At 40.4% G+C, this 21,741-nt stretch overlaps 1 protein-coding gene across 6 annotated transcripts in view; it reads left to right on the top strand.

Annotated features, from left to right (window-relative positions):
• Positions 1–21,741, top strand: part of LOC122999870 (rho-associated protein kinase 2-like) — a 38,860-nt gene that overhangs the window by 9,854 nt on the left and 7,265 nt on the right. For 5 of the 6 annotated variants that reach the window (XM_044377190.1, XM_044377192.1, XM_044377196.1 and 2 more), the window contains exons 5-22: positions 4,365–4,625; positions 6,216–6,360; positions 6,530–6,668; positions 8,424–8,515; positions 11,102–11,261; positions 12,639–12,735; positions 12,891–12,976; positions 13,561–13,609; positions 13,710–13,845; positions 14,044–14,135; positions 14,723–14,969; positions 15,870–15,976; positions 16,188–16,347; positions 16,841–17,001; positions 17,698–17,882; positions 19,112–19,181; positions 19,399–19,502; positions 20,170–20,356. In XM_044377190.1, the coding sequence (XP_044233125.1) occupies positions 4,365–4,625; positions 6,216–6,360; positions 6,530–6,668; positions 8,424–8,515; positions 11,102–11,261; positions 12,639–12,735; positions 12,891–12,976; positions 13,561–13,609; positions 13,710–13,845; positions 14,044–14,135; positions 14,723–14,969; positions 15,870–15,976; positions 16,188–16,347; positions 16,841–17,001; positions 17,698–17,882; positions 19,112–19,181; positions 19,399–19,502; positions 20,170–20,356 (2,478 nt within the window). The remainder of the gene's footprint in view (positions 1–4,364; positions 4,626–6,215; positions 6,361–6,529; positions 6,669–8,423; positions 8,516–11,101; positions 11,262–12,638; positions 12,736–12,890; positions 12,977–13,560; positions 13,610–13,709; positions 13,846–14,043; positions 14,136–14,722; positions 14,970–15,869; positions 15,977–16,187; positions 16,348–16,840; positions 17,002–17,697; positions 17,883–19,111; positions 19,182–19,398; positions 19,503–20,169; positions 20,357–21,741) is intronic. The other variant, XM_044377191.1, reaches the window with a different exon arrangement.

Genomic DNA, 21,741 nt, shown 5'->3' with positions numbered 1-21,741 from the left:
CCCACAATGAGCAACTCATCTTCATACAGAAGTGGTTTAAACCCCTGGATTTTGGAGTCGGTGTTGAGGCCATTCCCTGCCTTCAGAAGATTGATTTCTGGGCTGAAACTCCGACTCTGAGTTGCTTTGATCCAGGAGGATCCATGCAGCTCCTTTCACTCAATTCACCACGCATTCTTGTGCTTGAATGCATGTTGGCTATAAATCTCTTTATCCATTGTTTTCAGTTGACTGTACCTTTCCAGGCATAACACTGGCTTTAAGAGCTCTGTGTCTTGATTAACAAGCTGTACAGTGACTTGGTATCTGGACCTGAGTTCAGAGTTCACCTCATTGAACATAGTCCTCAGCCCTATCAGAGCACTAGATCTGCTCGACCACAGTGTGCTCTGCTTCAGATCCTGCATAGTTAGACCTCTGGTGGGAAGGTCTGCTGGGTTCATTTTCCCTTTGCAGCAAGACCATGATTCTGGGTTGGTCAGGGATTGGTTTTCCGTCACTCTGTTTGAGACAAACTGTTTCTAATTCTGAGCAGAACTGCATATCCAATGTAGCACTATCATTGAGTCTGTCCACAGTCTGAGTTGTGTCCTGTCTATTTGCAGACAGCTGGTGCAGTTGAGGATGTTCTGAAAACCATTGCCACCATTTTCTTGTCAGATCAGGTGGCAATTCCTCATCCCATCTGACCCCTCTCTTCCACATTTCCTGGAACAGGAACTTTATCCTGATTGTGAAAGGGGTCAGGAATCCAAGGGGATTAAAAATGTGAGCAGATGATTACAGAACGCTTTTCTTTGTGTTCTCCCTTTCCTGCAGAGTGATGAGCAAAACCCTGAGGTCAAACACAAAATCATAAGTTGCTGGTCTCAAAACTAAGCCCAGAACTTTCAGTGCTGACCCATGTGTCTCTGGCTCTATAGTGCAATCCAACAAGCTCTCCTGCCATTTTTCCTTCAGCTCAAGAGAGTTTTGTCATCCATTTGCAAAGGTCCATACCTGCAGTAGACATGATGTTCTTTGCTGTTGTTGTCACTGAGTGGGCCCCTTATACCTCCCTTGAACTTGCAATAAAGTCATCCACCTAAAGTGAGGTTCTGACAGTCTCTACCACTTGTGGTTATTCTGACTTGTATTGCTTCAAATGCTTCCTTGTGGTAGCTGTGAGTAAGAATGGGCTTAAAGAAGCTCCAAACACCACTCTGGTCATTCTTAGCACATGGAGCTTCTTCTCAGTTGGTAAGCCACAGAAATCTTAACAGCATCCTGATCTCATTCTGACAGTAACATCTGCAGAAATGCCTTCTTGATTTCTGCCATGTATGCAACTTCATGCAGTCTGAACTCAAAATGCTCTTAAAATGTGGATTCAGATTGCATCCTATTAAAAGACAGTAATTTAGGGACGAATCATCAAATACAACTTGCAGTTTGGTCGTCACCTTATCCTCTTAGTACAGCATGATGAGGTAGGTAATATCTCTCACTGCCTCAGCCATTCTTTGTTTTAAGTAGTCCTCCACCACATCATTGTATCTGCAGTAGAGCGTAACATCCTTTCATAGTTTCCTTCCTTCCTTCAAATCTTCCAACCTTTTCTTGGCCATGTGGTAGTTGTCCTGGAGTGCAGGATGGTCTTGTCAGCATGGCAGCTCCACCTGGTAACACCCATCCTTATAGATGGAGGTTTCCTCAAACCTCTGTAGCGATTCTATGTCCTATGGGCTTTCAGACTTTTTGCTCGTGATCCTTGTCAGTCTGTGCATCCTCACTGAGCTGAATCTGCATACAAATTGTCTCGGTCATGCTGGACACTGCTTCTGGGCCCTGCACTGCCCATTCAAAGGTGCTCTCTAATGCTACAAGACTCTATGTCAGTCTCTCTACCTGGCCTGATACTATCTGCCAGTAGTAATCTGAGCCAGTTAGCATAGAAAGTTCAGGTTTTTCATCTCCAGGGAAGTCTGTGATTTGTAGACCTCTCCTCTTCATCTCCTTCTGTATATGATCACTAGGAACCTTCATCACAGCTGTGCATACTCGGGGGGTCTTGACTGCGTCTGTCTCAAGACTCCAAGCTGAGCTTCACTATGTTGCACTTCACTGTTGTTGGAGCAGGGGAGGTTGAATGCCCCTTGTCTAATGAGGGGTAGCTTCAGTGTCTTCACCAAATTCTCATGCACAAAGCTTCCCTAACTGCCTCCATGTAGCAAGCACTATCTTCCTATCTGCCTACCTGCGGGGCCTACCACCCATGCCTTGGCAGTTTGTAGCAGCACAGTGTTCTCGCTGTCAGGCTTCATCTTCTCTGCTTGGGGAATTATTGAGGAAATGATAGTGCCTATATTTTCAAAAGACCGTAGGTGGGTGTGCCTTATTTTCTCAGAAATGGCTATGTGATGCCTGCCTCCACATGTTACACAAGACACGCCCTTTACCCTGCAGAACCAATATAATAAACATATTGCAATATGTTTAAGGCCTAAACATACAAAAGCAACTGCCTAGCTTCTTGAGCCTCTCCTTATGTGCAGCAAACTTGTGGTCTGGACATTTCTCATATCTGTGTTCAGCACTATCACAGAACAGACAATTTTGTGTCGTCTGGTTAGCTGTGTGTAGTGAAGCTGTGGATGCCATGCTTGCTTTCTTTAATTTCATGTCACTGGAGGAATATGATTTGCTACATAGCTTGTGAGCAGACTGGCTCTCTCTCTGATGGTCTCATCATTTTCAGAGCTCTCTCTCTACTCTGAACCTCCTTCTGCAGGAACCTAAGAACATCAGGCCCCTTCCATTAGTCATCTTCTTCCCCCTGACAGCTATAATCAAGAGCTATGTCCTTTGTAGCAGCATTGCGCATAGCACTCTGAATTCACATTCATCATATGGATGCCTCAGTGCACTGATATCGGATGATTTCTTCACAGGAGTGAGATTCAGTAGCTTTGACATGTGCACATTTACAATGAGATCCTTCCCTCCGAGTCTGTTTTGGAGTATATTAACTGCAGCTTCATAATCACTGTCTGTTAGGGTGAGTCCTGCTACTGCTTTTGCTGCTGGCCTTGTCAGGTAAGTTTTCAGGTAGGTAAGTTTCTCTCTCTTCCAAAGGGCACAATTGCAAATGAATTGCGGTGTCATACTGGCTCCAAAATTCCTGCCATTAACTTACTTTCTCATTGAATTTCTCAATCATCAACTTTGGCAACTTAACTGATGCATTACTGTGGTGAGATCTGGCAGAATTTGCGCGTCTGCACTTCCAGGGAATTGTGTTCTTTCATTTCTGTCAAGTTCACACAAGCTGTCCTCCTTTGCTGACAACACAGCCAGCATCTCTCGCACAGGGTTAACAGCTGGATCTTCATCTTTTAATTAAACATCAATCTGATTTAGTAGTCTTGTGGTGGAACTCTGTATTTTATGACACTTCGGTGTCTATCTTTGCCATCAGCCATATCTCCTGTACCGGGTTTCAGCACCAAAATGTTGTAGCTTAGTCTAACTACTTTCAAAATGATGAAAATCAGGCACTCTCTTTTAGTGAATAAAAAAAGGTATATACATTAGCTTGTGATAACGAAGGGTACACACAATTTGACTGCTAACAACAAACAATAACATCATGGGTAGTGAAGTCCTTTTAAATGTGACGTAAGGCATGTGGTCTCTAAATTATCTTCTGTACTTATTACTTTGCAAATCAAGTGTTGAAATTGAATGTATAGTCTTCTTTTAACTCTTTTAAATATTTCCCACATTAACTGTTTCACATGGGTTATTAACTTTTTAACAACCCTTAAAAAATAAACATCAGTTCCATCGAAAATGACAACATTAGTTGTTTGGTCCATAAAATGTCAGAAAATGGTGAAAAATGTCCAAGGTAACATCCTCATATGTCTTCTTTTGTCCTGACCAATAGTCCACAACCCAAAGATTTTCAGTTTACTATGATAGAGAGCTAAAGAAACCAGCAAATATTCACATTTTAGAAGCATTTTCTTCTTAAAAAGTGACTCAAAACGATTAATTGATCATAAAAATAGTTGTTCTGTCGATCAACTAATTAATTAATTGACAAATTGTTGCAGCTCCATTATAGACCATTTATTGAATTTTATATACTGCTTATAAATGCTAAAAAGTGGGACTTACCGTGAAGTATCACCAGAACACTCAACCTGAGAAAGTCACCTGTACTGCTTCCTTAAAGAGCTTGAAAAAACATTTAACATACATTATGATTATCAAATTCCAGATGATATTGAATCTTATTTTGAGATAATATACTCACACACGCACACACACACACAAGTCTGTATCAAAGTAATTATATGACTCCATTTGTTGTCTCCTAGCTGTGCTGTGCTTTCCAAGATGACCGCCACCTCTACATGGTGATGGAGTTCATGCCTGGAGGAGACGTGGTCACACTCACCATGAACTATGACATACCTGAGAAGTGGGCTCGCTTCTACACAGCTGAAGTGGTGATGGCGCTGGACGCCATACACTCCATGGGCTTCATCCACCGTGACGTTAAGCCTGACAATATGCTGCTAGACCGGAACGGACACCTCAAGCTGGCAGACTTTGGCACATGTATGAAGATGGACTCGGTAAGTGATGTTTATGGTCACGTTGTTGTTGTTTTCAAATTCGAGGGTAGGTTCACAGTTTTTGGCTTACAACAATAGTCAGCTGTCCATATGAACACTGAAAGAAGTTTTGCTCGCTGTAATCATTCCTCCTGTTCATACTGACTATTAAAAGATCCCCTTCAAATGTGCTTTCAGTGTAAGTGATGAGGGACAAAATCCAGTGTGTCTATACTGTCATTTTGTGGAAAAATGCATTGAAAAGTTAATCTGAAACTATATCTGGCTTCAGCAGTCTGAGTTAGTCATATCAAGTGGATATCTGCCATATTTACAGTCTTTTTTTAGCATCAAATTCCCTCTTTGTGTTTCCTCAGACAGTTTCCCTGTTGAGCTGTGGTGGAAGTACAGTAACAAAAAGAGGGACTTTGGCACTAAAAAGACTAACATTGATTTGACTCATTTCAACAACTGAAGCTTCATATTAACTTCATATTAACTTTCCAATACATTTTTGCACAGAATGAGGACTGCGGATTTTGGCCCCATCAATTACATTGTAAGTGCATTATGAAGAGATCTTCTAATGGCCAGTATGAACAGAAGGAATGATTACAGCAAGAAAAAAACATTTCAATGTTAATTTGGGCTCCTGACTGTTGTTTTAAGACAGACTCGAAACATTGTGAACCTGTCCTTTTAAGGGAATACATTTTTGTGTTTTTTTGTGAATTTCAGTCCTTTAATTTTAAAGAGAATATGGCTCCTTCAGTTGAAAGTAAATTGACTCTTTTTAGGGTTCTATTGCACCACCAAGTGTTCAGAATATGAAGTGAAGCTTAATGCAGCACTCAGGTTGTTGGCTGGACCGCAGGGGCCAGCCCTATAAATGCAAAAGTCCGTAACTGACTGAGTCACTGACTGACCAGTCAGTCACCTCAGCCAGGTATCGCCACTTCCTGTATCTGTTGTTTCAAATTAAAAGCCCTCCAGCATTTCTTACATGGTTCAACTATATACTAGGTTTTGACGTAGTCTTGTTTTGAGAGGCCCCAGAAGTTTTTGTGCTAAACAACCAATCTAAAGTAGAGCAGAGGTCCCGCCTCTGCTGTGGTTCAGGACATGTTTTTCCACATTTTGTTTTTACCACTGCAATTTCAAAATAGCTATTTCACAAGCGGCTCCACACATTTGAGCTCTCTGAAAATCTACCAGTTGAAAGTGTGTCATGTAATTTATTTTGCTTGAAAAAAGAACTTAATTAAAACCCTCTAGCAGAGATAAACATTATTTTATCTTCTACCAGCCATCTCAGAATATCAGGAATATTGTTAAATTTCTGTATTTCTTACATAAAAAGTGAGGCCCATTGAGAGGGGTCACAATGAAATGACATATCACAATGTGTTTCTGAGTTTGTTTCATCCATTAATTGCTTTACATGGTGATTTTTCAGCTATGGTATACATAGTGTGCATCTGGCACTACATAGATTTGCAGAAATATGTTTTCTTTGTTTTTCTGTTTACACTCTGCCAACCTTCTACCATCACTACTATTCTATTCTTGCTTTCTCTCTGTAGTATATCTTGTGTATTTGTCTGTCTGCAGACTGGTATGGTGCACTGTGACACGGCTGTAGGCACACCGGACTACATCTCACCTGAGGTGCTCCAGTCTCAGGGTGGTGATGGTTACTATGGCCGCGAGTGCGACTGGTGGTCTGTGGGAGTCTTTATATACGAGTTGCTGGTTGGTGAGTGACCTCGTATATTCTGCCATGTTTTTTATTCACTAACTTGTCAACAGGATATGATGTAATATCTATATAACCATCAACAACTAACAAATGACTAACTATTCATTATGTTCATTTTCTTGCTGTTTTGTAGTTAAAATCTCACACAGACTACTTTTTTCCACAGGTGAAACTCCTTTCTATGCTGAGTCCTTGGTGGGAACTTATGGGAAGATCATGAACTACAATAACACCCTCATCTTCCCAGATGATGTAGAGATGTCTCAGGATGCCAAAGACCTCATCTGTGCCTTTCTTACTGACAGGTTAGCACATGGACCTATAAATCATAAAAACCAACACTTGTCTTTTGTGCTTTGACAAGAATTCAGAGTATTTCACTATTTCAAATACACACAGGCTCCTTTCCTACTCTGTTGTTCTACAGTTTGTTGGACTATGAAGCAATAAAATGAAATTGTTTGGATCACAGAACAGAACAGAGAGCACTCACATAATCTCAACATTTACCTGTTTTGAAATCCACAAGACCTGGTTAATAGGATAAAAAAAATCATGATTTGATTTGATTGGTAGCCCACCTGTCTATTTATGCTGTACTGTAGACTTCCATTTGAAAAGAGCAACAGCTTCAATGATACTCTATATTATTATCAATCCCGTGAAAAGACCAAAACCTACATTGTGTTAGTCTCCCTCTCAATACGTTCCGACTTTGTCAGCCTGTCTGTGGCACTCCTCCCCAAGTTCCTTTGTTCCTGCTGAAGTTCATCAAAAACAGGTCACAAATAAATAGTTTTATTCTTTTTAAAAAGGCTAAATTATTTCCTAAAACAGCTGGGAATGGTAGTTTTTAGCAAACATTTGTCAAGCAAGAGTAAAAAGTGCATTTGTTGCTTCCCAGCTACCATCTTGAATATTTCTAATGACATTTTGAAGCTCGTTTTAAAGGTAAAAGTTACATGAATAGGTGGGTGCGTGGGTAGTGTACTCGGTTAGTGGCCCATCCCCCTGGAAGAGACCACTTCCTGTTTACATTAGTAACCCCGCCCCCTGAGAGGTCTCAAACACAGGTTCTTTCTGCTTCAATACAGAGCAGCCTTTCACTTTTTTCCTCACTCAGTTTATTTACCTTCTTGCTCACTATTCTCTCACCACAGACAGAATCTCACATGTGCACGGGTGCCCAGCTCACACACCCACACACCACACACACACATCTTGAACACTGACCAGTACATTCATTCACCACTTAACCCACATGCTCTGTCACCCTGCCTTGCTGAATCACACACTCATCCCTGTAAGCACTGCTATCCTCTCCTTTTGGGCTTTTTAGACCTCTTCCCTTCTTCTCAATATGTTTTTCATCACTCTCTGTTTGTAATTTTCAACCTTTTCTTGGTGCCACATTCCATTTCTGCCATAACTTTCTCCTTTGCACTCCAGCAGTGTTCTGGGCACTGAGACATGGCCTGTAAGCTCGGCTTGGTTGCATGTCAGATTTTTTTTGCGGGGGTTTAAAAACTCTCCCTTCTCTCTTTCTTCCTCCCCGCCCCTGCCCTCTCTTCCTCTTGGCTGCGTCTGGAATGTCCCACACGTGGCAAGCCCAAACTGCCGCACCCCTCCAGCCCTGTACCCTGTGGTGGAGGAGGGAGGAAAGGGTGATGAGAGAGAGAGAAAGAAAGAGTGTGTGTAGAGTTTCAGAGAGAGAGAGAGAGAGAGAGAGAGAGAGAGGAGGGAAGGCAGCAACAGATCTATCAGTTGTGTTTCAGTTCAGTCAGATCCTGCTGTCTTCACTCCCTCTTACCTCCTGTATCCACATTATCTTGGGTCTGACTGGTTAGAGGAGGCTCTCAGGCGTGTCCAGTGTCCGCCAGTGGTCATGCGGCTCTCCATGCTGGTCAGTGGACGCACTGCGGTCTGTGCCTAGTGGTCAGTCCACTCAGTTGTAAGTTTGGAATGACATGTTGGGTGAAGGTGGGCGGAGGGGGAGGGATGTTATGTTTTGTGTTCATGCTGTTCACAGTGTGACTGCTTGGTCCTGTTGCTGTGTGCAGGAAGGTTCGTCTTGGCCGTACTGGAGTGGAGGAGATCAAATGCCACCCCTTCTTCAAGAACGACCAGTGGACCTTTGACAACATCCGAGAGAGTAAGTGTGTGCATTGTTTTGATTCTTCTGTGTTTTTTAAAATCCCGACAGCGCAGTCGCAGATTTTTTTATCTCTCGCGATTTCTTTTTCTACTTCTTCTCCTTCGTCTCATTTCTGCTTCTACTTCTTATCATCCTCTGCCCATTCCTCTGCGTATCTGGTTCTTTTCAGCCAAAGCTCATAGTTTATTTCCATCTCCTGAGCCATTAAGCCTACATATATGGTACACATGCTCTCCACATGCTCCCCAGTCATATCTTTTAAACATTATATTACTGGATGCTGTGCAGACCGGCGGAGCACATAATGCACAAAACCTGCAGAATAACCACCTACATATGACATATGCTGCTCCAGAAGAATAGAATAGAGATGTTTCTGAAAATATAAAACAGTGCAGTTTTTACATTATTTTTTAATACTATATGGTGTTTTGTTGATGCTGCTAACCGGTTAGCAAGTTAATATTTTAAACCTCAAGTTTAAAATTCAGCCAGTTTAATATGGGAAAATGACAAGGCCCTACATCATTCAATACATAAACATTGCATACTCACTGTGGACAACCCATACTACTAATATACACACTAATGAAACTGAAAGGTTGTTTTTAATGAAAGTGTCCACCAATAAGAATTTGTTGTGTGAAATGACATGTAAAAATAATATAACATGTCTACATTGCTCAGTCCAAGATGTAATAATAATTCCCAGTGTAGTTTTGAATGGGTAAAATTATCACATGAACTGATCTTTTCTCATGTTTGGTGTGTTAGTAATGGCTAATGCAATAACTTTAGGAATAAGAAAAAAAAGGAATAATTGAAATTGTTATTATCACTTGTTTAACACCATGCAAACAAAATTTTTTGCATCTTGCATTTTCTTTGCGTATATATATCATTCATACTAATTCAGTAATTATATAGGAAATATAGGAGCAAAATAAAGAACAGAAATTATTTAAAAGTTACTTATCTGGGTCATATTTAAATGGTAAAAAAAAATTATTCTAAGCTTTTTACACAAAACTAAAATTGTTATAATATCCTTTCGTTATTACATTTTCAAGTTTATACTTAACTGTGTTGTTTTAAATTTAGCATGTGATCACTGCACATCGAGAGCCGTGGCTTTAACTCCTAAACATCACTGAAGAAGGAAGGAAGAAAAATAAGGAAAGGGGATATATTAGCAATATGAACAGGACCTCTGTGTCTGTATATAATTACACGCAGCCTCTCTCTCCTTGCCTCTCCGTCTCTCTGCTTCACCTGGCTCTGATTAAGACAACAGACAGAACTTCTGATTAGAGCCTGGCAGTCTGGAACATGAAACCACTACTGTGCCACTGCTGTGCTGCTCAGCTCTCTTTATGTTTGCACATGCATGTCCTGTCACACACACACACACACACACACACTTAAAACATAACCCTGTTACCATTCTGCCATCCTGCAGAGCTGGATGTACCTCCCACCCCTCTGTGTCTGTTTAATAGTGACATTACTCCCTGCTGTGTGTGGCCTCAACTCCAGGGGGGTTATTTTCTGTGTTTGGGCTCTAAGATTCTCCACGTTTATCAAGCTTATTAAGCATCAGGATGGTTCAGGGCTAAAGAAGTCAGCACCATGAAGAGATGGACGAACGGACAGATGGGACGGGAGGCAGCACCCCCCGCCGGGACGGGCGGGGCCGACTATGCGGCCTGTGTGGACTGGTCTAATGAGAGGGGCGCCCCAGTTGGATGGTTGCTCCCGTTCTCTCACTCTCACTGTGGCTATGGCTGCCTGTCATTAGCCGCCCGCTATCAGAGAGCATTCTGGGAAGTCATGCCACAAGGGCCTCCATAGAGCGGCCCGTGTCTCTTTCTGTCTCACCACATTCTGGCTTTCTTTTTTTCTGCTTCGTCTTTTTTATTTCCCCTCATTTGTCTCATTCCTCCGCTTGATCTCTCCCTGTATTTTCTCCACCATCTTTTAGTCACATTTGTCACGCTGAGGGTTGTGTCTTGACCTAACAGTAATGAGCTCTTTACCCAGAGCCAGAATCGCACTGGTCTGGGGAACTCGATCCATAATGGCTGCTTATTTCTTAATTAGGGACTATTTATAGGTTAAAGGACTGGCTTAGTTTTATCTGATTGGCCCTTTGACACATTTTTGTGTGCCAGTTGTGCAGAGGCTTTTAAAGTGCGCCTGCTCCTCTGAGAAGAGAGCAGAAGGAGCGTTCTCTCCTGGTGTGTTTAGGCAACGTTTGTGAAAGGCACTGTGTGTGGGGGCACAAAGCAAGCACTGTACGTGAAAAGGAGTGGTGTCAGCCTCACGCCAACCTGCAGAAAGCTTACTCAGACTACAAGCAGGGCAAAATTTACTCAGAAACACTGCTGGAAAAAAATAAGAATTCAATTTTAAGAGGTTTTTGAAGATGTAGCATAAATTTAAATATCTGTAGCATCAGATTTAAATCATTGATAGTCATTATACTTAATGTAAAATATAATCTTTCTCTTTCCTCATCCCTTCTTAGTTTGTACCTCCTCCTTTCTTTCTTTTGCTCCATGACTCTTTTTTTCTGTATTCCAGCTGTGGCCCCAGTTGTGCCAGAGCTGTGCAGCGACATAGACACCAGTAACTTTGATGACATAGAGGTCGATAAAGGAGATGTTGAGACCTTTCCTCCACCCAAAGCCTTTGTGGGCAACCAGCTACCATTTGTCGGCTTCACTTACTTCAAGGAAGACCAGTAAGTTTTTGTGTTTTATTTTAATATTTTACTTACTCGTCTGTGCTGTTGTATTTTTTGGCTGGATTCATGTTTTTGACTTCATATTTTGGTTTAGCTAGAACCTAAAGTATATATATTTTTTTGTAATACTGGGATATTATGTAGTTTTTCACTCAAACAATGTGTAGCTGTCATGTGGGAACTTTTACATGGGCCTCTAGACTCAGGAAACGGGCTTAAGGACAGTACTGTGCCTAAAATGCCAGAAGGAGAAAAAGACAACTTCACACCCTTACCTTTAATACAGTCTTATACCAGTCAGACACTGTATGCCTGTTCACACTCCACACTGCCGCCTTGTTCTGACAGCCGCTTTAAATGCCCTCTGTGCTTATGATGAAGCCGGGTTCCCAAAGCGTGGTCTCTATCGGTATGAGAAATAGAAAAAAATAACACCTGCATTCAGGATTCATGCTCTCACAGTGCTCTTATCAGAAAGGTCATATATTCATCAAACTGAAGGCTCTTACATCAAATGTCTAAATAGTTTGTTGGGTTTTATTTCCATTTGAATGTAGCAGAGAAAGCAGAGTCACAGTCAAAACAGTGGCATTTAAGTAAAGTGCCTTGTCAGAAGTATTTGCAGGTGGTAGAAAAAAAAATCCAAAATTCATGATAATACATGAACTTTGAGTAGCTAATAAAAAATATGGCTGTGGGCAAGACTTTGCCTACTGACCAGCCTTCTTTAGGTTTCTGCTACACTGCATCCTTAACTCTGAATTTCTGGACTTAGGCTTCTTGTGATGTAAATGCTGCCTAGTGTTTCTAGAAACCATCCTTCATGTTTTTTTAGCAGTGTGTACTGTATGGATGTCATTTCAATTTTTTTTCACTTTAAAGGGCACAATTGGTCTTGTAAAATGGTTTCAGATTCCTTGGTTATTATATAGTCATGTAATGATTCCCAGAATTGCACCATCATGGTTGGCAACAGACAGTGTGGGTTGGAGGCATGCTTTTGGATTTCTGCAAAAGTAAATCCATCCAGATGTAAGAAGAAGCCTGAAAGAGCTTTAGACCATATTTGCTTTTTACACGGCACATGGTTCCAGATCTTGTGCTCCATGCATGAGGTTATACTGCATGTCTTCACTGAGTGCTTTCTGAATGGTAGTAAAATAAAAGTGACATGTCTCTGGATTAACATAGAGTACCACCTTGATGATCAAAATGGCATCATGGATCTGGTTTTTGGGTGAAATGCGTCACTCGGTTGTAGAAATTTGGACATGTTGACAGTGAGGGATGGTAGTGATGGCTTGAAAACCGCCTCGTTTAAACTCAGTTACAGACATTAATGGTTCTCCTTTGTCCCTCCTCTCACTCTCTCAGGCTGCTGAGGGGAAATAAAAGCTGCTCTGTGGAGGATTCAGAGGACTGTAAGGATAACTCTGAGGAAAAGGAGTATTGCTCTGACAGCAAGAAAGAGGTAGGTGTTTTTAGGGCATCTTTATAGGCAAATGTTTCATTAACAACAAAAAGATCATAATACTATGGTAACAGAAGATGCATATAAAAAAAGACATAATAAAAGATGGAATTTACAGTTAGATAATATTAATTTTCTTTTCTGGTCATCTGGAGGAGCAGCTTCAGAAAAAGCTTCATCAAGTGGAGGAGCAGCTCGACCATGAGATGCAGGCCAAAGATGAGCTGGAGCACAAGTGCAAGTAAGACTGGACTGACAGCACATCTAGTCTAAACTGGTTCTCACATTTCAAATATAATGCAATTTATAAGCTGAGTAAGGTTTAATTCATGACATATAAAATACACATACACAAATAAATATCCTTTTTACATCCACTGTTTTACAGGTATAGCTTACAGCTTGTGTTTGTATTGGTGACTGACACATTCATTTTGAGACAGTGGTTTTACTACTATGAAGTAAACAGACCATCAATGAGAAGATTGGCAGTTTCTTTCGGCCACTGAAGGGAATTATGTTGTATGTCACCAGATGGATATAACAGGAAATCTACTGAACTGGAAAATATGGGGAGATCACTTCCAACATGTAGTAAAAGTCAGACCAAATGGTAGTGGTCTAGGGTATCATAAACAAGAGTCATCTTTGGTTTTGAAAATTTGGGGCACCTTAGTATATAAAATTTCATATAAATAAACTGAAATATCCTCAAAGTAGTAACTGTATTGGGCATAGCAGGACAACAGGCAGGCCAAGTGCTTCTTAACTTGATTGTTGATTGTTTGATTAATAATCTGTAATAAAACTACTTTTTCTCCCCAGAAATGCCACCAACCGTTTAGACAAGTTGGTCAAAGAATTAGACAAGGAGGTAAGGATGGGTGGATGCCGTTTCAACTGTGTACTTGACATGATGAAGCTCTTTAAGGTTTATTTCACTTAACATTGTGTGTAAATTCCTCTCTGGTCAGATGAGTAGCAGACAGAGAGTCGAGGCTTCGCTGAGGCAGCTGGAGAGAGAGCGAGCTCTGCTGCAGCACCAGAGTGCCGAGAACCTGCGTAAGGTGGAGATTGAGACTGACAGAAAACGCAGTCTGGAGAACGAGCGTGAGCATTTTCATATATTTTACTTGCAAAACTGGTCGTACATTTCAGTGTGAACATGCAATATGAGGACATTATGTGTCCTTGTGTCCCATTGTCCATATCAGATGTGGAAATATATGCTGGTATTTCCAGATTCCACTGAGTATTTTATATCAAATACTACAACATCTGTGTCATTTGTCTGTATTTACGCATCAGTGAACAACCTGAGGGACCAGTTAGAGGATCTAAGGAAGAGGAACCAGAATTCCCAGATCTCCAATGAGAAAAACATCCAACTGCAGAGACAAGTGAGGAGGAGCTTTTTAACTTCACCCAACATGTGGTGCATGTGATTATATATGTTGTATCTGTGTTTAAATTAGGATTGTTCCCTAGTTATGGAAAGATGAATTAATGTGATGCATACTGTGCAAAATAATATACACACATAAGAACATTTCAAGTATATGTTTCTCACCGAAGCAGTATCAATAATTCTTTACATTTCTATTTAACAAAGCTACGATGTCCATTTGAAAGTATAATACGATACTGGAAAGAAATGGGCTTAAGAACCTTGATTGATAATGTTTAACATGCTTTGATTGTTGAAAAAAGTTGAAGAACCTTGACGTCTTCATTATGGTTTTTACCTCCCTCCCTCTTTCTTCTATTAGTCATTTTTCATTAAGCTTTCACTGTTTCATAAGCGCTTGTACTTATGTAACCCAAACATCCTTATTTAATATCTATAATCTATATCAAAGCAGGCAACTGTGACTTCTTTCATTATTTCATCTTCTTCCCCTCATTAAATTCCTTTAATTTTGCTGATGCACTGACCCGGTTTTGCCTGTGGTGTAAAAGTTTCATCTTGTCTGTTTCTACTCGGTAGCTCGAGGAGGCCAACGCTGTGCTTCAGGCTGAGCAGGAGGCATCGGCGCGGCTCAAGAAGAGTCAGGCAGAGGTGCAGAAACAGGCCCAGGGCCTGGAGGTTAGCCTCAAGGAGATGCAGGAAAAGTGCAGCCAGCTGGAAAACAGCAAGATGGAGTTGGAGAAGCAGCTGATGGGGCTGCAGGCCGAGCTGGAGACTGAGAGAAGAGACCGCAACCTCAAGACAGAAACTATCTCTGAGCTGCAGGGTGAGACCTTACTGTTCATTAGACAGTAAAATTAATTTAATGAATAGTTAACCACAAAGAGATTTGAAGGGTCTTGTAACTTGGTAATAGTGGTGGGAAATTAACAATAAACACCAGAAAAATGCTGCTAAGATGTGGTCGTTAAATTTTACTACAATACTCACCACTTTGGCAGCAAGCCAACCATTATTAAGAGGTTTTTTTTATATTCCAAACTTTAATGTGTCCATTAAAATAGCAAAAGGTTAGATAATTTGGCATTCACCAGTCAAAAAGGTTAATTCCCTGCTATAACTGCAGGTATGAAATGAAACTGTGATCTTCATGGGCTCATTGAAAGCTTCTATAGTAAACATCTACTCAGTAGCAGGAAAAAGGCATTACACAACTTGGAACTGTAGGCTGGAGCGGGTGTTAGATGTGAATCAGCTTTTTGGACCAGGACTTGGGGAAATATCAGATCATAGGTGGAAACATCTGTTCAAAAGGCAGGGACTGAAGCAAAAGGCTGTAAAAGTCAAAGGCGGACCAGAGCCAACACCTCTTGTGAGACGCTGTTTGGAAACTTAAACATATTCGGAGGCCAGTCACTGAGGTCAGAGGGGACATATTGTAACAAAAGTGTTGCTTGTTTGCAGTGATGCCTCGTGTTTTTTTTTTTCCTACTGGTAAAATTCTCCATATGGGTGGAGTTAGGTAAAGGGGAAAATAAAAATAAAATGTGTCGTTTTTAATATATTTAAGACCAAACATGCTGGAGCATTACGCAGTGTCTCACCTAGGATCACGTCTGTTTGAAGCTGAACAGCTCAGGTGCTTTTCCATGTAGTTTCTGCATTTGCTGCATGTTTGTTTCAAGTATATCACGTCATAATCCCTCTTCGCATTCCTCCACCTCAGGACGCATCTCTGGCCTGGAAGAAGAGGTGAAAGAGGTGAAGTCATCTCTCTCCAAGGTCCAGACTGAAAAGAAGCAGTTGCAGGAAAAGCTCAATGACCTCAAGAAGGTGGGTTGCCATTTCTAATTGCTTATTTCCAATGTGAACTGAGATTTAAGGCTTGCTCCAAAGATATTTCCCCTCCAAACTATGTTGACATTGTTGTACATCATATTGGAAATTTGCCTTTGGCTGTGGTCATGCAGTAAGTTTAACTAATACAAAACATTTCTATGACATTGTAGCTACTAAAAACCTAATATCTCGCTTGACTTTTTAGGAGAAGAACAACCAAGAGATCGACCTGACGTTCAAGCTGAAGTCACTCCAGCAGAATCTGGAGCAGGAGGAGGCAGAACACAAGGCCACCAAAGTCAAGCTTGCTGACAAAAACAAGATCTACCAGTCCATTGAAGAGGCCAAATCTGAGGCTTTAAAAGGTGAGCAAGTGGGAAGGCAAAAGAGTGAAACATGACTGGAGAATGGATGAAAGCATCAGCATATGGCCAGTAGTTTAAAGTTAATTTACTCACACTAGTGCCTCAGCTTACATAGATATTGAGATAATAAAAGAAGAAGCAAAGAAGCAAAAGTATTACCAATCACAAACGTGGCTTCAGCTATTAAGGATGACAAGAGTAGAAATGAAGCATCTCTTAATTTCACAGCGAAGGTTTGAATGTTGGGTAGACTTTAAGTAAACAGCATTTTCAAATAATTGTGCATTGTGTCCAGCGATTAGACAGATAACTGTGACAGGCTGGCCTTGAAACACTGTACTTGGGTCTGATTATCCGCCTGGCACTCAGCCATTTATCTGAGTGCTCTGAGCATGTTCAGTGAAAGGCAAGAATTGTTTTGTCAATACTGTGATATTGAGTTCAGCCTAGATTACCCTGCTGATGGTTCTCCTGGTTGTTTCCTTTGGTCTAGAGATGGAGTGCACCCTCCACGAGGAGCGCAGCTTAAAGCTGCAGGTGGAAGGCAAACTGCTGCAACTAGAGAAGGATCACTCCATGCTGGACTGTGACTACAAGCAGGCACAGAGCAAACTGAATGAGCTGCAGGCACAGAAGGAGAAAGTTTCTGAAGAGGTTTGTCTAACTCTTTGCACTAGCAAACAACTACCAGTAGTAGTAGTAGTACTACTACAACTACTTTGTAAAGCAAAGGTTATTTTCCAGTGGCAACCATTCAGCACTTGCTGGACTAAACTGGACCGAATTGTAAACCTCACACTTACACCTACACCACATGACTGCACCAGTCGTATAGACATCCTGCCACTGAAACAATTATAACAGTCAGAGAGAGTGCGTATTTGGCTATTCTTTGTAGTGCTTAAATCATTGGTTGATTAAACTACATGTATTAGTAAATAGATAGAATCTTTATTGACAACAATTTCTATTGTTGATTAATTTATCAAATAAAAAACACCAATCACTGGGTTCCAGCCTCTACAATGTAATGATTTGCAGTTTTTCTCTATCTCAGTTATAAACTAATGATTAATTTCAATTTAGGTTTTCACCATTGAGACAAAATAAGCAATTCAAATATGACACCTTGGGCTCAGTGACCTGGGGTATGTGGCCATTTTATAGGCTAAAAAGTCTGGTCTAGTTTAATATATTAATCAATAATAGAAATGAATCATTATTATATTATAATTATATCATAGTTGCAGCCCTAACTCTTTGTTCTGTAGCATTAGTTGTTCCTCATTTGTTCACCTCACTAGCACTTTTTGGAACCACTAAAAATATTCAGTGTGTGTGTTTGTGTAGGTGAAGACACTGAGCTTGCGTCTGGAGCAGGAGATCCACAAGCGAAGTCTGAGCCAGAGTGATCTGAAGATGCAGAACCAGCAGGTGTCAGTGCTCCGCTCCTCAGAGAAGCAGCTCAAACAGGAGCTCAACCATCTGCTGGACATGAAGCAGGTCCTGGAGAAACAGAACCAGGAGCTACGCAGGTCAGATATACCAATGATTCCCAAACTGTGGTTTCCGTACCACAGGTGGTACATGAGGCTCCACCTGGTGGTATGCAAGAGCCTTGCTGCAAGGCCTACCAATTGCACTCAAACTGGCTCAAGTTCAAAAGATTGTCATTTAATTTAATTTATTACAGACAACAGTTATTACATATACACATCACATTACAATGATGTAAAAATTAGTTTTTAATCATTTAAATATTATAGAAATAAAATTTGGCTGTGCTTAGCCAGGTAGGGTGACGTCACATCACGTCCAACATAGCAACTAGGAACATTAATGTTAGCTTGACACAGTCAGATTTGGACTCCTCAGTCATTGATTAAATTAAATGGCTTCAAGGTCCATAAAACAATCAAGAACCAAGTGATGATGCTGACAGGTCAGACAAATGTTTCAGTGCTGAAGAGGAGTCGGAGTTGGCAGTTGAGCCAAGAGAGAGAGAAAAAGAGAGAGAGACACATACAGCTGTTCCTACATGCCTCTTCCTGCTGAGGCAGTTGTCTTATGTTGTTGTTATTTAGCCTTCCTGAGGCTATTGCATGTTTAAATCAGTGATTTTTTTTTTTTTAATGAAAAAAAAGATGACTCCTCACAACAGCCCCCTCAGTCACTTCATCCCGGGCCTGTGTAGTAGTAGTATTTTATTTGATTTTATCTTATTTGATTTTGTTTGTTTTTTTCTTATTTTATTTGATTTTATCTTATTTTATTATTTTTATCCTGTTGTGTCCTTCATCGTTTTATTGTGTTCTGTTGTGCTATTTATTGTGGGGTTTTTTTATCTTGCTGTGCAGCACTTTGTAAACCTTGTGTTTGTTAAAATCGTGCTATATAAATAAAGTGGATTGGATTAGTAGTAGTAGTAATAGTCAGGGGTGGACTTACATAGGCGAGGTGGCTCTTTCAATGTTACATTGTTGGTGTTAGAAGTGCTACTTGGGAAATTTGGTTAGGTACGTAGTGGTACATGGTCTGAAAAGTTTGGGAACCTCTGAGATATACACACACATACGCCTGCATAAAAAGCGTAATAGACATTGTGCATACACACACACACACACCTACACACACACACAGAACAGCGTTGTTGGCAAATCATTGTGGAGAATTTCATTCATCATGTCTGATTGAGGGAAGTGTTTTGGCTCTGCTGTTGAGTTGGCGGAGAGGAATGAATGACAGATTTTTGGTTCTGTTCCAGGGAGAAGCAGGAGGCTGATGGCCAGTTGAAGGAATTAAAGGACCAACTGGAGGCAGAGCAATATTTCACAGTAAGTCTAAGCATTCAATTTCCCTTTTTTGTGCACTCTTGACAGCCAAATATTTGAAACTCAGCATAGTTTACATAATGTTGATAGCCTAGCTAAAAATTTAAATAAACCTGCAATTGCCTGAATACAGTTTATTCCTCACAAATGAGTTTTCCTCCTCCATCATAACTCTTCTATGATGTTAAATAAATTAAAAATCCTTTTATATTCTATCAAGACCCTGTACAAGACGCAGATTCGTGAGCTGAAGGATGACTGTAATGAGAAGAATAAGCTGTACAAAGAGGCAAAGCAACGTCTGGCACAATACGAGGAGGAGAGGTAACTGTGGGCTACTGATCTGCTGACTCTGTTTCCAGTTTAGAAACATTAGAACAAGAAACTGTAAAACACTGAAATGATTTGAATAGTATGCAAATTAAACTAGCTATCTGACATTTCTCTCATAAATAACACACGTATAACACACGTCAAATGAGCAAAACAAGAAAACATCAAAGGAGAAACCAAAACAACAAGTACAAATTTAATCTAAAAGTGGGACATGCTCGAAGAAAAAAATTCAAAATGAAATAAAATACAACAAACATGTAACACAAAATAGGTATTCAAGCATAAAATTGAAGCATGGTGCTGGATAAAAATGCGAAAAACTCACATATGTTGAGATTTAGAGTTGAATGTCAGTACTGTGAATTCTCACCACAGCCAGAAAGGAGCATTTGACCTTTAACTGGATGAGTGAGGTATAACCGGATTAGCAGCTTTTCCAAATGCATTGATGCACAATCATGCAAGTAATTGTCACATGGAAAATGGTTTAAAATTATGCATTGACAAATATTACAGCATGTCCACACAGTCTTTTCTGATGACTGGCATAACAAACAGCCGCAGGAAATTTTTGCAGTCTTGAGGATTAATCCTGTACTACAGTACCAGTTTAATAAGATGGTAATAACTATTCCTTCCCCTCATCCCTCCATAGGGATTCTCTAACAACCCAGCTGGAAGCCAGTTTGACCAAGGCGGATTCTGAGCAGCTGGCTCGCTCCATCGCTGAGGAGCAGTACTCCGATCTGGAGAAGGAGAAAATCATGAAGGAGTTGGAGATAAAAGACATGATGGCGAGACACAAACAGGAGCTCAGCGACAAAGAGGCTACAATCAGCTCGGTGAGACCAGAGTTCAAAAGCATTTTTGGTTGATCCAATTTATGAAGTTTTTGTTTGTTTGTTTGTTTTTTATGAAGGTCTAATTCAATAAATCAAACTTTTTTGTATGTTTTGAAATTCAATTTTGAATTTCAGTTAATATTCCTATAACAAATGTGTAAAGACTTTGTCCAAACTGTTGTAAATCCTCAATTTCCTGTCCTGTCAGCTATTTAAAGGTAGGTTTTCTTGTAAACAGATAAATGTATGTTTATGTTCACTTTTTTTCAACAAAACTCATTGTATATATTCTTGAATCCTTGAACATTTGCAAAGATGATTTTAAAGTATTTTGAAACCAGCATTGTTTATATACATGTGTGCTAGCTCGGAGCATAAAATGTAAAACGAATAATTGATAATAATAATAATAATAATGATAATAATAATAATGATAGCATGTATAAAAAAAATAATGGACATAGCCACGGTCACCCATTGGCTTGTGGACTTCTGTTTTGAAGCCTTGAGTTTGGCCTTTTGACCGTCGCCATCTTGCATTCTTGGAGCCAGAAGCGATGAGAAATGACCATATTTGGACAAGAGTGTGGAGCCGGGGAGGAGCTCCCCAGGGTCCAACTACAGCATCTCTTGCACTGCTTTGGTAGTGACTTGTCAATCACAGCATAGCCATGCCCTAAAACATACCCTGCTTTATTGTCTATTTTACTCTAAACGGGACCATAATTTACTCAATGAGCACCATGCTGTAACTAGCAATTGAGACCATAAACCATAAACAGGTCTGTTTACTGAGGTAATAAATGAGAAGTAGAGTCATTTTCTCATAGGCTTCTTTACAGACAGACTTCTTTTTTGGAGTCAGTGGAGTTGCCCCCTGCTGGCCATTAGCTTCACTTTTCAGACTCGGAGCTACCTGCTTTGCTTGGAGTCTTCTTCCCTTTTTTCTTGGCACATTGCTATGTTTCTGGGCATCTTACAGCCACCAACTGTCACTCTGAAATAGCATGAAATAGCATCAGGAAAGAAAAAATTACTAACAAATCGGGGACCAACTCTCCAAGACATTGCTCCATAGTGCTACTAGTGTCAATAACTCCACAGGGTATCTTTAATTAGTTGATGAACAATAAGTTAATTGTCTTCAGCTGGTGGCCCAGATGTAAAATTGATTCAGATAAGACAGCTGGATTAAAACTGAGGACCAGCATTGACAACCACTGCAGTAAAACAGTAGTAGTTTGGATCATAAAAACTGTGTATCTTTCCCTTTGTTTCTTCCTGTGAAGCACTTTCTGATTTCTATATGTGCTATATAAGTAAAGTTTGCACTGTATGGATGGATGACACCAGCTCACTTCTACTCTGACACTCTACCCTCACAG

The sequence above is a fragment of the Thunnus albacares genome, chromosome 16 (assembly GCF_914725855.1).
Source record: "Thunnus albacares chromosome 16, fThuAlb1.1, whole genome shotgun sequence".
NCBI lineage: Eukaryota > Metazoa > Chordata > Actinopteri > Scombriformes > Scombridae > Thunnus > Thunnus albacares.
The sequence above is the reverse complement of the archived record's forward strand: the minus strand, read 5'-3'. Positions and strand labels throughout refer to the sequence as shown.